Source organism: Peromyscus maniculatus, chromosome 22 (genome assembly GCF_049852395.1).
Source record: "Peromyscus maniculatus bairdii isolate BWxNUB_F1_BW_parent chromosome 22, HU_Pman_BW_mat_3.1, whole genome shotgun sequence".
NCBI lineage: Eukaryota > Metazoa > Chordata > Mammalia > Rodentia > Cricetidae > Peromyscus > Peromyscus maniculatus.
This window is the reverse complement of record NC_134873.1, coordinates 36342413-36356024: the sequence shown is the minus strand read 5'-3', so window position 1 is coordinate 36356024 and position 13612 is coordinate 36342413. Positions and strand designations below refer to the sequence as shown.

Below are 13612 nucleotides of genomic sequence, written 5' to 3'. Positions count from 1 at the left end.
TCTCTCAGTTTTCTCCTTCTATATACTCTCTCTGCCTGCCAGCCCCACCTATCCTTTCTCCTGCCTTGCTATTGGTCATTCAGTTATTATCAGGAGTTTTACACAGGCACAGTAACTCAGCTTCACAGAGTTAAACAAATGCAACGTGAACAAAAGTAATGCACCTTAAAATGATATTCTACTACACAAACATACAGAAAACAATGTTAGGAGCTTTTGTTTTAGGACATGGTTTCAGGTAGCCAGGCAAGCCTCAAACTTGCTATATAGCCTAAGCTGATCTTGAACTCCTGACCCTCCTTGCCTCTGCCTGCCAAACCCTGAAATTACAGGTGTGTGCCCACCACACCTGGTTCTAATATAGGACTTCGTACTTATGCACATGTGCAGGTGTAGCAGAAGACACAGGACACTGGGTGTCCTGTTCCCTCGAGACTGGCTCTCACCACTGAACCTGGAGCTCGGATTTTTGGCCAGGCTGGATGTCCTGCAAGCTTCAGCAACCCTCCAGCCTTTACCCTCACAGTGCTGGGGGTCCAAGCATGCTTTGGCCACGCCCATCTTGTTACGTGGTGCTGGAGCTGGGGTTCTGAACTCAGGTCGGGTCCTCACGTTTAGGAAGTGTGCACTGTCACCCACTCCCCCACCCTCATGCGTGCCTTTGAGCTGGCCTTACTCCACAGATCACTTGCCAAGCCAGCAGAGATGGACACCAACCACCCTGCTGCCCCCGAGACACACGTGTGCTCTTGAGGCCTGCTGTGACATCCGGGACACTATCTTCACGTGTGCAGCTGTCACAGCGACAGACTGCAGAGCAAGCTGGCGAGCGTGTGAACTGTGGCCGGCACTGGTTCTCAGGTGACTCCAGTGGAAGGCCCAGCCTCCCACAGTCTAAGGAGCGGAGTCAGCTCAGGCGGCAGCACTGTCCCAGTGCCCGCCTTTCCTATCTTCTCTAGAGCAAAGCGGCACCACATTCCACTGCTTAGGGGCTGTGAGGGTTTGCCTGAGGACAGTCTGACCAGCCCATTTCTCTAGTGATTTTCCCAATTCTAGTTTTAGATAGTAAGGGACAGTCACCTTTAATAGTAACTCAGTAAACTAAATGTGTTTTGTGTCATTCCTGTATATTTTTATTATGAAAATAAATAAGGATGATTTCAAACATGTTTTAAATTTACACAGTATTTTTAGGAAAAATAGCTAAAGAAATCCATTAGCAGTATATTCATGCATCTTGTTTTTTAAAGTTCTCAGCTGTTCCTACAAGGTGGTCCAGGAGCCAAGGTCACCTATGTGCAGGCTCTGCCTGCCCCAAGACCAGCCTCGGGTCCCTCGTGGTCACATCATCTCTGATGCAGACAGCGGCACAGGACGCCTGCACAGGCAGGAGGCTTGTACTTGTGCACACAGGAAGGAAAATGAACATCCCCTTCAGGCCACACCTACTGACCAGTGTTTCACTGACTCCTACTGAAAGCAAGCTGGAGCATTTTGGGCCAGACTGCAACAAATCAGACAAAAATGTTGTCAGGCACCAGGCGGTGGTGGCGCACGCCTTTAATCCCAGCACTGGGAGGCAGAGCCAGGTGAAGGCCACCCTGGGCTACCAGTGAGTTCCAGGAAAGGTGCAAAGCTACACTGAGAAACCCTGTCTCGAAAAACAAAACAAAAACAAAAAAAAAAAAAAAAAAGAATGTTGTCAGGGCAAAGGACAGAATCTCTAGTTAGTGGGAAAATACAGACCCTCCATAAGACAGGGAACTGGATCATCTTACAGTCAGGTTGCCTAGCAACAGGACATTGAGTCAGAGCCCTTGACCCTCTGACCCTGTAAACATCCTGTACAAGCATCCTGTTAGCTTGCCCCACCTTATGCAGATGACAGCTTCTTGCTCCCCCCACCCTGCAGGAACTATATAAACCCTTGTGGAGAAAATAAAGTTGCACCTTGATCAGAATCTAGACTTGGTGTATTTCCTTTGTATCTCCTGTCCCTACATTCCCTCCGTAGGGTGGTCAGAACCCGTTGTAGCCCTGCAGGCGGGGCAGAATGTCAGACCCAGAAGGCCATGACTGAACGTCCACAGAAGGTTGAGTTCAAGCTTCCCCTTCCGTTATCCAAGCACTTCTCATCAAGCTGCGTCACAGGTCACGGTCGAGTCCTCCACGCTGTGTCCTCACTGCACATCAGGGTAAAGGAGCAGCCACTCCTGGCGTCTGAGGGCCCAGCAACAACTTCGCTCAGTCTTCAGACTGCTTCGCGCCTTCCCTTGCCAGCCTGTCGGCTTCTTCGTTGCCCACGAATCCGGAGTGACCAGGAATGTGCATCTGTTAAAACGAAGATCCCCTCTAGTTGTTCTGACGTTCATGTGTGTAGCGCATGGCTAGACCTCACATCCAGAAAGGACCAGGGGCCAAAGCTCATGTTCACGGCCCCTCCTCTCAACAGGGTAAGACGCTACAGCTGGAGCCCCATAAACTGGGTGAGGCGACATGCGCTTGCAACCCCAACACTGCCAGGACCAGAGACTCAATCAAGATCACCCTGGCTGCACAGCAGATCTGAGACCAACGTGGGCTACAACTGCTCCCCTCCAACCATCCATCCAACTCAAGATGACAAGAATATACAGACTCTTGGGCTAAGGGGTTCACAGGCCCCACACAACACAGGCTCTTCGACTGTTCTTGGTGGCCACCAGAACTAGACGCTGGGACCCCACGTCGAAGACAACACACACCCTGGCTGCTGCAGCACATGCGGAAGTCAACCTGACACTGATCTGGAAGCTGCCTCCCCACTGGGAGCTTTCCTCGCTTGGGAAGGCACTGTGTAGGCAGCCGGGGAAGAAAAGTCTTACTCAGCTGTGAACAGGCCATAACACCAACCAACAGGTAAGATGTGTCCACTAGAGTAACAGTGACAAGTCTGTTGGGGGGTAACCATCACCTTCTGACTGGAGTTACAGCCCCCAGGAGGGACTCACACCCGGCACTGCAAACGGTGTGTGTGTGCCAGGCAGTCACAGGTCCTAGTGGGAGAGCCACAGGGTTAAATGTCTGAATGCCGTGGCTTTGCTCACAGATCAATGCTGTCAGCTTCTTCTTTTTTTTTTTTTTTTTACTGCAGACCCACAACTGGCCTGAGAAAGTGACTATTGAGTGCTCAGCCATAAGTGGGACATGTATGTCACCCCTCCAAGGCTTAGGCAGGGCACACCATGGAGAGAGAAAGGAGAAGAGTGTTATAGAACACCGCCTTCCAGCAAGACATGGCACTGCACTCATGAACCCCTCCGAGCTGTGATCGGGAACACAGGGCGGGGCCTGTCTCTCCAGGAGGTGTGGGGGGGACTGGGGGTTGGTTGCCTGGGGCCCTCCCACGCCCTGAGCCTCCACAGGCGGTTAATGGTTTATGAGGGAGGGCAGACTTGCTAAGGTGCCCATGCTTCTGTAAACAACCACTCATAATCCTGTAAGCACCCAACTAAACATACTGCATCACAGGAAACAAAACCATGAAAGGAGGGGATGAGGAGGGGGGCAGATATGCCCAAAGTATGGTGTGCACACACATGTGACAATGTCACAATGAAACCCATCCTTGTGTCCAGTTAACACTGCTAACACACACACTGACTTTATGGAAGCTGCTACTTTAACCTTCCCAACTCCATCCTCTAGCTAATTCAGACATGTGATGGAAGTGTGACTCACCCACGTGATGTCCATGCCCTGGGTGAGCTTGTCCAGCTCCATGAAGTCCTCCTTGTTGATCACGTCTTTCCCTGCACTGGTTCTCCAGCCGTTCTTCTTCCAGCCCTGAACCCAGCTGGTTATCCCTAGGGGAACACACGCTCAGACTCATCCACCAGGATGGCCTGGCCTCCCCTGGCCCCTAGCCTCTCCTCGCAATGGCTCCTTTCATTCCGAGTCAAGGCCTGGATGGTTCCCTCCCTTAGGTGCTCTCCCTTGCTTAAGCCTTCAACACAGACCCAAGGCCCCAACCTTTCCTCCCCTGCATCCAATCAGAGGAACAAAGGCCTTTGCTCAGCCACCCCCAGCCCCTGAGCCAGTACACTGTGACCCATGACTAACACCCTGACTTCAGGTGTCATGGAGCCAAGGAGCTCCAATCCCCCAGGAGAGCAGACCCGAAGAGCCCAGTGTTATTCAGGACTGTTACACTACTACCTACTAGGAAGGAAGGCCTGCTCCCTCTCAGTGCCTGGGGAAGCTTACCATTGATGGTGAACATGCTGTCTGTATAAAGAACCAGCTTGCTGATGTTCTGAGCCCTGGCTTGCATGATGGCTTTGCAGGCTGCCTTGAAAAAGTAAGTACACAGTCATGCTATTTAGGAAAGGCTCGGCTCTTTACATTACCGATCCAGTGCTTTAAGCCCACTCAAAGTATAGTGGAATATTTTAAGGTGCGTTACTTTTGTTTATGTAGCATTTGTTTAACTCTGTGAAGCTGAGTTACTGTGCCTGTGTAAAACACCTGATAATAACTGAATGACCAATAGCAAGGCAGGAGAAAGGATAGGTGGGGCTGGCAGGTGGAGAGTATATAGAAGGAGAAAACTGGGAGGAGAGATCTGAGATCAACAGTCAGAGGAGGTCTCCAGGGGCCAGCCACCCAGCTACACAGCAAGCCACGGAGTAAGAGTAAGATTTTTTTTTTTCAAGACAGGGTTTCTCCGTGTAGTTTTGGTGCCTGTCCTGAATCTTTCTCTGTAGACCAGGCTGGCCTCAAACTCAGAGTTCCGCCTGCCTCTGCCTCCCTAGTGCTAGGATTAAAGGTGTGCACCACCACTGCCTGGCTAAGAGTAAGATTTACAGAAGTTAGAGAACAGGAAAAGCCCAGAGGCAAAAGGTAGATGGGATAATTTAAGGAAAGCTGGCTAGAAACAAGCCAAGCTAAGACTGGGCATTCATAAGTAATAATAAGCCTCCGTGTGTGATTTATTTGCGATATTATAATTATTAACGCCAATTCCTGCTCTTGCAAAAAGAGCAAAAACCTTCAACAATACTGAAGCCCTGTTCTTTCTGTACTGCCATGCTGTCTTTATGTGAAGAAGGCTAAGCCAGAGCTGGGCGTTGGTGGCGCACACCTTTAATTCCAGCACTCGGGAGGCAGAGCCAGGTGGATCTCTGTGAGTTCGAGGCTAGCCTGGGCTACCAAGTGAGCTCCAGGAAAGGCGCAAAGCTACACAGAGAAACCCTGTCTCGAAAAACCAAAAAAAAAAAAAGAAGGCTAAGCCCACAAAGCCCCATGACACTGGCAGGAAAGGACTCTAGAGCAGACTGTTGTTAGCCTCAGTGTTTCTTGTGGACTTTCAATTCCTTCAATCTAGGACAACAAAGGAAGGGAACAAGGCTGATCTTGTGGTCACATGCAGAAAGGCACTCACAATTATCTGGGAACTTACATGGATCTCGGCCCTCTGGTTTGTCTGTCGCCCAGGAAGTCTAACACCTACATTTCTGTTTCAAAATGGCAGAAAAAGAAAAAACAAAATTACAATGCTAATTCCCAAATCAATTCTTCTCAATGGATAATAACAAACTAGTGTTCACTTTAAACTGAAACATACAAACAACAGCCTGAAAAAAAAAAAAAAAAACAAGGCTGGGACACAGCTCTGTGCCAAGCATCCACAAAACCCTGGTCCAAATACCAATACCTGCAAACAACAAAAAACTAGAAAATCACACACTTGTAATCCCAGAACTCTGGAGGCAGAAGCAGGAGGATCTCTGTGAGTTGGAGGCCAATCTGGTCTACACAGAGAGCTCCAGGACAACCAGGGCTGCAGAGAGACCCTGTCTCAACAAACAAAAATGAAACAAAAAATATCCAAGATTGAAGACATAAAAAGTTCATTATGCTAGGCTGGACATGGTCATGCACACTTTGACCGGATTTCTTGAAAGGCTTGGGCAACCACTGCCCAGCTCGGTGTACACTTTTAATCCCAGCACTTGAGAGGCTGAGGCAGGAGAATCTCCATGAGTTACAAGCCAGCCAGGGCTACACAGGGAGAATAAAAAACCAGAACAAAAACTCTTATTACCTGAGGTAATTAATATGTTGAATACATGTGAATATTTAAAAAGGAAAAATTAAAACACTTTTAAAATTAATGAATAATTAACAAACTGTGTCTGCCAACAGTTCCCAATGAACCTCACTCAGACCTGGTGTAAGAAAACCTCATAGGTGGCTGACATCCACTACTGTATATCCTTCACTGCAGAGACGGGTCTGTGTGAGCGGTCCAGTTTCACACACCTTGGCTGTGCTTTCTGTCTCTAGGTTAAGCATCTTCAAGTCTAAAAGTCACCAGGTGTGGTGCTACATGCCTTTAATCCCAGCACTTGGGAAGGACAGAGACAGAAGGAGCTCTGAGTGCTAGGCCAGCCTGGTCTCATAGTGAGTCTAGGCCAGCCAAGGCTACATAAGGAGACCCTGTCTCTAGAAGTCTAGTGACGGGATGGGTTCTGAGCTGGCACCCTGTCCCTGAATCACTGTTGGCTGGCTCCTCTACCCATGTCTTGTGAGTTGTATGAACTAGGCCCAGGGAAACAAGACCAAGTCTCAGTATTTGGCACTGTCAAGAACCAAGCTGCCTGGCACTGATATAAATCGAAGTTGCTCTTTTTCTATCCACCACCAACGCTCTTTACCTGGCAGGTTTCACCACGGATATACCAAAGCAAATCCTTCCAAGACTTGGTAAAAATGTGATGTTCACACTTAGCTGTGTTTACTTACAAGGGGTGGCCGGGCCCCCAGTAAACGCCAATTCCTGCTCTCGCCCGCTTCCGCCCGTTACTGGAGCAGCAGCCATCCGTGTAGACAACAACTGACTCTCCTGTAAGAGGGAAGAGTGAGCAACTGTACCAACCCGCTAAACACAGATCCACGGCTACAGTCTTCTGTCCCGGACGACATGGACTCCCCTAAGGGGTGTACCCACTCTTCGATTGTCATGCCAGGTGAGTTAAAGGTAAGACAGAACTTCCCACCGTGAGACCTGCTTATACCTCAAGCTAAAGGGGTCCCTTGTGCCTGGGTCACCTTCACTCTCAAGCTGTCTTCCCAGAGAAAGCACCACTTGGTGCGATGCTGGCCCCACATGCAGAAAGTCAACCTTGCTGGCAAGTGGTCTCATTCTCTCAGCACATTTGCCACTAACTGGAAAGCAGTTCTCATCTCTGCTTCCTCTGTTCAAACACGGTTTGCTAGTGGGAAGGGAAGGCCGGGGGCCACTGACAGGCAGAGTGCAGGGAGAAACCAAGTGGCACGTGTCTGGGGTGGAAGAGGCAGTCAGGGACCACCTGCACACGAGGTCTGTCCAGAGGACAGGGGCCTAGCACAGCGGCTCAGGGGAAGGAGGCATGGGGACCAGTGGCCCTCAGAGAAGCAAGGCAGGGGATGTCTGAGCAGAGGCTGCACAGGCCTCCTGTCAGCTGGGACTTGGTTTCCACCCACACAACTAAACCTTCCTTGAAGCCACCAAAGACACTTGGCACAATGTCCAGACGGCCGGCATGCTGGAAATGGCCCATCGCTTAGGTTCCTATTGATGAGTGCCTGAGTTAGGGTTTCTCTTGCTGTGATGAAACACCATGACCAACAGCAACTTGGAGAGGAAAATGGTTTATCTGACTCACACTTACATATCCTAGCGCATCACAGAAGGAAGTCAGGACAGGAACTCAAACGGGAAGGAGCTGATGCAGAGGCCATGGAGGGCTTGCTTACTGCCTGCTCCCCATGGCTTGTTCAGCCTGCTTTCTTATAGGACCTAAGAAAATGCCCACAGCCTGTTCTTATGGAGGCATTCTCTAACCGAGGTTCCGTCCTCTCAGGTGACTCTAGTCTGTGTCAAGCTGACAGACAACTGTGCAGCTCGATGAGCAGGGACAGCACTTGCTCATCTTAGATAACTGCCAAACCCATCACTCCCGCAGCTCCAGGGTCTTCTGGGGCTTTCCTGCAGGTAAAGTACAGATGGCTCTCTTGATGAAAACTCAGGACACACCAATGCTGATTCATCTTTAAATGCTGCCTCTTTCTGTCCCCATGAATGCAAGATATAAAAGGGAATTTACAAGTAACCACAGTTACTTAGAGCACACAGCTCCTCTTGGAGCTAAACACAGGAAGAGCCTAAGATCTCTTTTCCTCAGGTCACAGTGAGTTCTGAGGGCTGGACAAATGGCCACATGGAGGCACTGCCCAGCTCTAACAGGCAGCTCTGGTTGGGCCCTCCTCCTTTCTCTGCCTCAGCAGTCTGTGGCTATGTAAGGGTTTCCTAAGAATTCCCAAATGATTAATGATTTTGCTCTGCTTGATTAGCTCTAGAACAGTGGCCTCACTGCCAGGCAAAGGACCCAGATGGCTGGGAGGCTAAAGAAAGAAGTTGAAAGCTAACCTGGGCGTCAAAGGGAGGAGTTCAATGCCACCCTGGGTAACGCAGTGAGACCCTGCTGCAAAATAAAAGACCTCAGAAATTTGTAGAGAATATTTATAGAAAAAAATGGGACTAAAAATCAGCTTAAATTTTTAGGATGGCAGCCTACACCCTTAATCCCAGCACTGGGAGGCTGAAGCAGGAGGAGCTCTGAGTTCAAGGCTACCATAGTGACACACTGAGACCCTGTCTCAAAAAAAAAAACCAGAACCCACCACCACCATCAAAACAAAGAGCTTAAATTCCTCTCATTTAGAAAGGAGAAGATTTCATGATTACTGTTGTTCATAACTGTACGAAACACTCTGAGCCCGAGAAAGGCATACCCATATAAGAAAACGTGTCCTTGCTCACTAGGGGAGCCAGCTCTGAGCTCTGTCTGGTGTGCTTTGCCTCTGGCTCCGGCTGTTCTTCCCCTTCCCCTTCACCCGGAGGCTCCCAAGGCCGCTTGCTGGTCTTCACCGGTGATTCTTGCACATGTGCAGTTTCCTGCCCTGAAAGAAGATTCCAACCATGATCTAAAACCACAGAGTGCATGGAAGCTGAGGAACATTTTGAAAGAGCTTTCAACGTTCCAACACCACACTGGGGCACTAGAGACTGTAGCCCCACCAACAGGGAATGACTGAGAACAAACCACCCCAGACTCTGGTGCCCTGCAGGAGCTCCAGAGAGTACAAGGCTCCCACTGAAGATAAATAATAATAGATGAATAAATAAAAAGTTCTTGAAACCACACTTCCCAAGGGAGGTTCAGATATAGTTTTGTTTTGTTTGGTTTGGTCCCATGTTCTAAATTAGAGTCAGCCTGCTGACGTGCATTCTTTGTGTGCTCTAAATCTGACGCCCCTTATAGCAGGCCTTCAGAATCCAATCCTAGGCACCATACACCTGGCTAAACCACACTAGTTCTTTTTAAAGGATTTATTTGTAAGTGTGTGTGTGTGTGTGTGTGTGTGTGTGTGTGTGTGTGTGTGTGTGTGTATTTGTGTTCAAGCATCTATCCTTCCTGAGTTACAAGACATTGTGAGTCACCCAATATGGCTTCTAAGAATCAAACACTCTGGTCCTCTGAGCCACATTTTTTTTTTTTTTTTTTTTTTTTTTGCTTTTTTGAGACAGAATTTCTGTGTAGCCCTGGGTGTCCTGGAACTTGATCTATGGATCAGCCTGGCCTTGAACTCTGAAATCTGCCTGCCTTTGCCTCTCTCCTGCTGAGAGGGCTTGAACCACTGTCCTTAACTCTAGTCTGTACGGGAGACAATAGACAATCATTTCATCTCCTCCAGGAAAGTAGACACAGTGATGTTGGGGATACAGGAGGCTTTTCATAGGTTAAAGTATCACACTAACGTCACATACCTTTTGAACCATCTGGGCTCGGAGAGCTCCTAACAAAGGCCCAAGCTTCATCTTCTGTGGCAAATTTCTTAAACCTGGCAGCAGGGAACCGGTCCACCTGCGCTCTGCACTCACTCCTGGAAGAGCGCACACATCAGCCCAGGCTTCCTTCCCTCTTCAATTGAGGTCCTTACTTACTGTTTTAACCTATTTTTACTTACTGCCCCACCTTATCTATTTACACCAGGGTCAAGTTTTGCATCAGTTTTAGGTTCACATCAAATAGAAACAGAAAACAGAGTTCCTCAAGACCCTGCCGCTAAGGTTCCCAGTCCACTGCTCACACTGGGGCTCACTCTCGGGTTGTAAAGTCTACAGGCATTAGTGATGACAGTGACATGGGTCGACCACCCACCACCCAGAACAGCCTCATGCCTTAGAGACCCCTGCCTTGCCGGGCGGTGCTGGCGCACGCCTTTGATCCCAGCACTCAGGAGGCAGAGACAGGTAGATCTCTGTGAGTTCGAGGCCAGCCTGATCTACACAGAGAGATCCAGGACAGGCACCAAAACTACACAGAGAAACCCTGTCTCGGAAAAAAACAAAACAAAAAATCCCCACCTGGAGGCTGGGGGTGGGGACACACTCTAAAGGCAGAGGCAGGAGGATCACAAGTTCAATGCCACCCAATCTATATAAAGATCTAGGCCAGCCAGTACTACCTAGAAACCCTGTCTCAAAAGCACAACCCAAAACACCTTGGTTTGGGAGTATACAACACCCATAATCCCAGCACTTGGGAAGTGGAGAGAAATGATCAGAAGTTCAAGGTCATCTTTGATTTATAGCTAGTTCAGTTCAAGGCCAGCCTGTCTCCAAACAAACAAAACCTGTCTGTCTCTCATTGTCATCCCTCTCTTGGTTCTAACCCCTAAAAACCACTGGCTTGTTTTGCAATCTCTGGATTTGTTCCAGATGTCATATAGTTGGAATCACTCACTGTAGACCATTTCAAATTGGCTTTTTTCTTAGTATGTTATAGTTAGTGTTCTTTCATACTATTTCATCTTTAATAACTCATTTTAGCCGGGCGGTGGTGGTGCACGCCTTTAATCCCAGTACTCGGGAGGCAGAGGCAGGCGGATCTCTGTGAGTTTGAGGCCAGCCTGGGCTACAGAGCGAGTTCCAGGACAGGCTTCAAAGCTACACGGAGAAACCCTGTCTCGAAAAAACAAAACAAAACAAAACAAAACAAAAAAAAAAAAAAAACACTCATTTTACGTCTGTATAATATACCTCCCAATTTAGCTTCATTTCCATGTTAAGACTAGCCAGCCCATTCTGCTAAATGACATTCAGGTGGTACACTAATACCATAAGATCTTCCACAACTCCAGTGCATACTAAAATTTCGTTATCTTTAAGAATCAATTGCTGGGAGGTAGTGGTGCACGCCTTTGATCCCAGCACTCAGAAGGCAGAGGCAGGTGAATCTCTGAGTTTGAGGCCAGCCTGGTCTACAAAGTGAGGTACAGGACAGGTTCCAAAAGCTACCCAGGCACCAAAACTACATGGAGAAACCCTGTCTCCAAAAAAGAAAAAAAAAAAAAAATCAATCAAGCTGGGCAGTGGTGGCACTCACCCTTAATCTCAGAGGCAGAGGAAGATAGGTATCTCTGAGTTCAAGGCCAGCCTGGTCTACATAGTTAGTTCCAGGACAGCCAGGCTACAAAATGAAACGCTGTCTCAAAAAACCAAAAACCAAAACAAACCAACAAACAAAAAATCAATCACAGAAAAAAGGGCTGGCACCAGAGATATTTCTTCCTCAATATTGTCGTCGCTGAGCCTAGGAAAACATACAGGTGCACAGGGACATCAAACCTTGATAACAGAAGCTTTCTGTCACATAGGCCCAAACCTGGGTTCAAGCCCTGATTCTGCCATTTACCCGACCCATGAAACTGAAAACACCATCTGCCTTCAAGGGCTGCTACAAGGATCGAAAAGCAAAGACTAGTTTCTAGCCTGAGACTCTCCATCTTTCTCTTCCCCTTCCCCCTCTCCTCTCGAGGTCTCCTTCCATAATCCATAGGCCATGCTGACCTGAAACGTGTGATCCTCCTGCCTCAGACTCACCAGTACTGGGATTACAAACATGCGCCGCCATACCTGGCAACGATTAGCCTTTTTAAAAACAGGAGGGGCTGGGCGCACGCCTTTAATCCCAGCACTCGGGAGGCAGAGGCAGGCGGATCTCTGTGAGTTCGAGGCCAGCCTGGGCTACCAAGTGAGTTCCAGGAAAGGCGCAAAGCTACACAGAGAAACCCTGTCTCGGAAAGAAAAAAAAAAAAAAACCAGGAGGGGCGGAGAATGTAGCTCAGCTGCTTATCTATAGCATGCACTGAGCCCTGGGTTCGAGTCCCCGGTACTGCATAAACCGAGCATATCGGTGCCTATGTGCAACCCCTGAATTTGGGAAGCGAACGCAGAAAGACCGTTAGTTCAAGCTGGTGCAGGGGGTCCTGTCTCACAAGCAGAACACCCCCGGGGACGATCAGATCATGGGGATCCTTGTGTGAATTCTGGCCTGCCACGTCTCTTTAGGAGTCTTGGACTGCAACACACAAGGACGACCCAGGCTGTTCGGTGCTTAGAATGAAGGGCTCACCAGCTCAGGAAGACGCCGGTCCTGCGGCCCCTCCTCACCGCATAGTACATCCCGAGTCCGCAGACGCCTCGCCGCACGCGCACGACGGCCAGTGTCACTGTGTGGGACAGCGGCAGCAGCCAGCGCATCGCTCACGCCGGCGAGGAGACCTACATGGTGGTCCGCCGGCCTCCCGCCGGCCGCCTGACACAGTTCCGGCGCAGGGAGGTGACGTAAGGCGCGCGGAGGGGGCGGGGCGGGGCGGGGCCTAGGATTGTGAGCCCGCCCTGGGCGGTGTTTATCAGACGTTAGTGAGACTGGCGGGTGCGCTGCCGCGCCTCGTCCAATCCCAGCACCTCAAATCTGATTGGCGTGGGGAGGGAGGGAAGGCGGACTGGAAGGATGATGGACGGATGGATGAGCGAATGGACGCGATGGCGGTGGGACGCCCTGGGAAGCCACACCCCCTGTCTAGGATGCCCACCTCTGCAGGTCATGCTTCCCCTGTCCTCGTCCCGCGGATACTGGGCCACGGAAAAATGAACGAGGGATGGCGTGAATACACATCATTTTGGCCATGTGATTAAGGGAATGAAGCAAGGCCCTGTCCCTGTAGAACAACGGGAATTCCTTTTTTTTATAATGCCAAAGCAACTGGAATTTAAAAATACACTCCTTGAGGGGCTAGCCAGATGTCTTCAAAAGTAGATACCTGCCACCAAACTTGACCACTCGAGTTCCAGGCTCAGGCCCTGCACAGTAGCTGGAGAGAACTGACTCCCGGGAAAGATGTCCCCTGACCTCCACACATGTGCTATGATGCAAGCACAGGTGTGCACACACATAAATGAATGTAATTTTATTTTTTATTTAATTTTATATTTTTGGTTTTTCGAGACAGGGTCTCTTTGTGTAGCTTTGCGCCTGTCCTGGCAGTCATTCTGCAGCCCAGGCTGGCCTTGAACTCACAGAGATCCGCCTGCCTGTCTCCCGAGTGCTGGGATTAAAGGCGTATGCGCCACCACTGCCTGGCTATAAATGTAATTTTAAAATTAAAAATGTTAAAAATGGGGGTTGCGGATTTAGGTCAGTGGTACCTGGGTTCGGTCCTCAGCTCTGGAAAAAAAAAG

The 13612-nt window shown here is 49.4% G+C and overlaps 1 protein-coding gene across 2 annotated transcripts; it reads right to left on the bottom strand.

Moving 5' to 3' along the window:
- Positions 1-1110: 1110 nt before the first annotated feature.
- Rnaseh1 (ribonuclease H1) lies at positions 1111-12706 on the bottom strand. 2 transcript variants are annotated; one of them, XM_006989792.4, is made up of 8 exons: positions 12504-12706; positions 9854-9969; positions 8818-8985; positions 6787-6886; positions 5441-5495; positions 4246-4330; positions 3721-3845; positions 1111-2331 (listed from the first exon to the last, which is right to left on the bottom strand). In XM_006989792.4, exons 1-8 carry the CDS (start codon positions 12629-12631, stop codon positions 2245-2247), a joined length of 864 nt encoding a protein of 287 aa, XP_006989854.1. In that variant the 5' UTR covers positions 12632-12706; the 3' UTR covers positions 1111-2244. The 2 variants fall into 2 exon arrangements, with proteins under 2 accessions (XP_006989854.1, XP_076415793.1); XM_076559678.1 differs by lacking the exon at positions 8818-8985.
- Between the last annotated feature and the right edge of the window lie 906 nt (positions 12707-13612).

Coding starts and splice junctions, on each gene's coding strand:
- Rnaseh1 (XM_006989792.4), bottom strand. CDS start 12,631: ATGCGCTGGCTGCTGCCGCTGTCCCACACAGTGACACTGGCCGTCGTG. Junction 9,970..12,503: donor ACCGGCGTCTTCCTGAGCTG/GTGAGCCCTTCA, acceptor GCGCTCTTCCAG/GAGTGAGTGCAGAGCGCAGG. Junction 5,496..6,786: donor TGGGGGCCCGGCCACCCCTT/GTAAGTAAACAC, acceptor ATTTTGAAACAG/AAATGTAGGTGTTAGACTTC.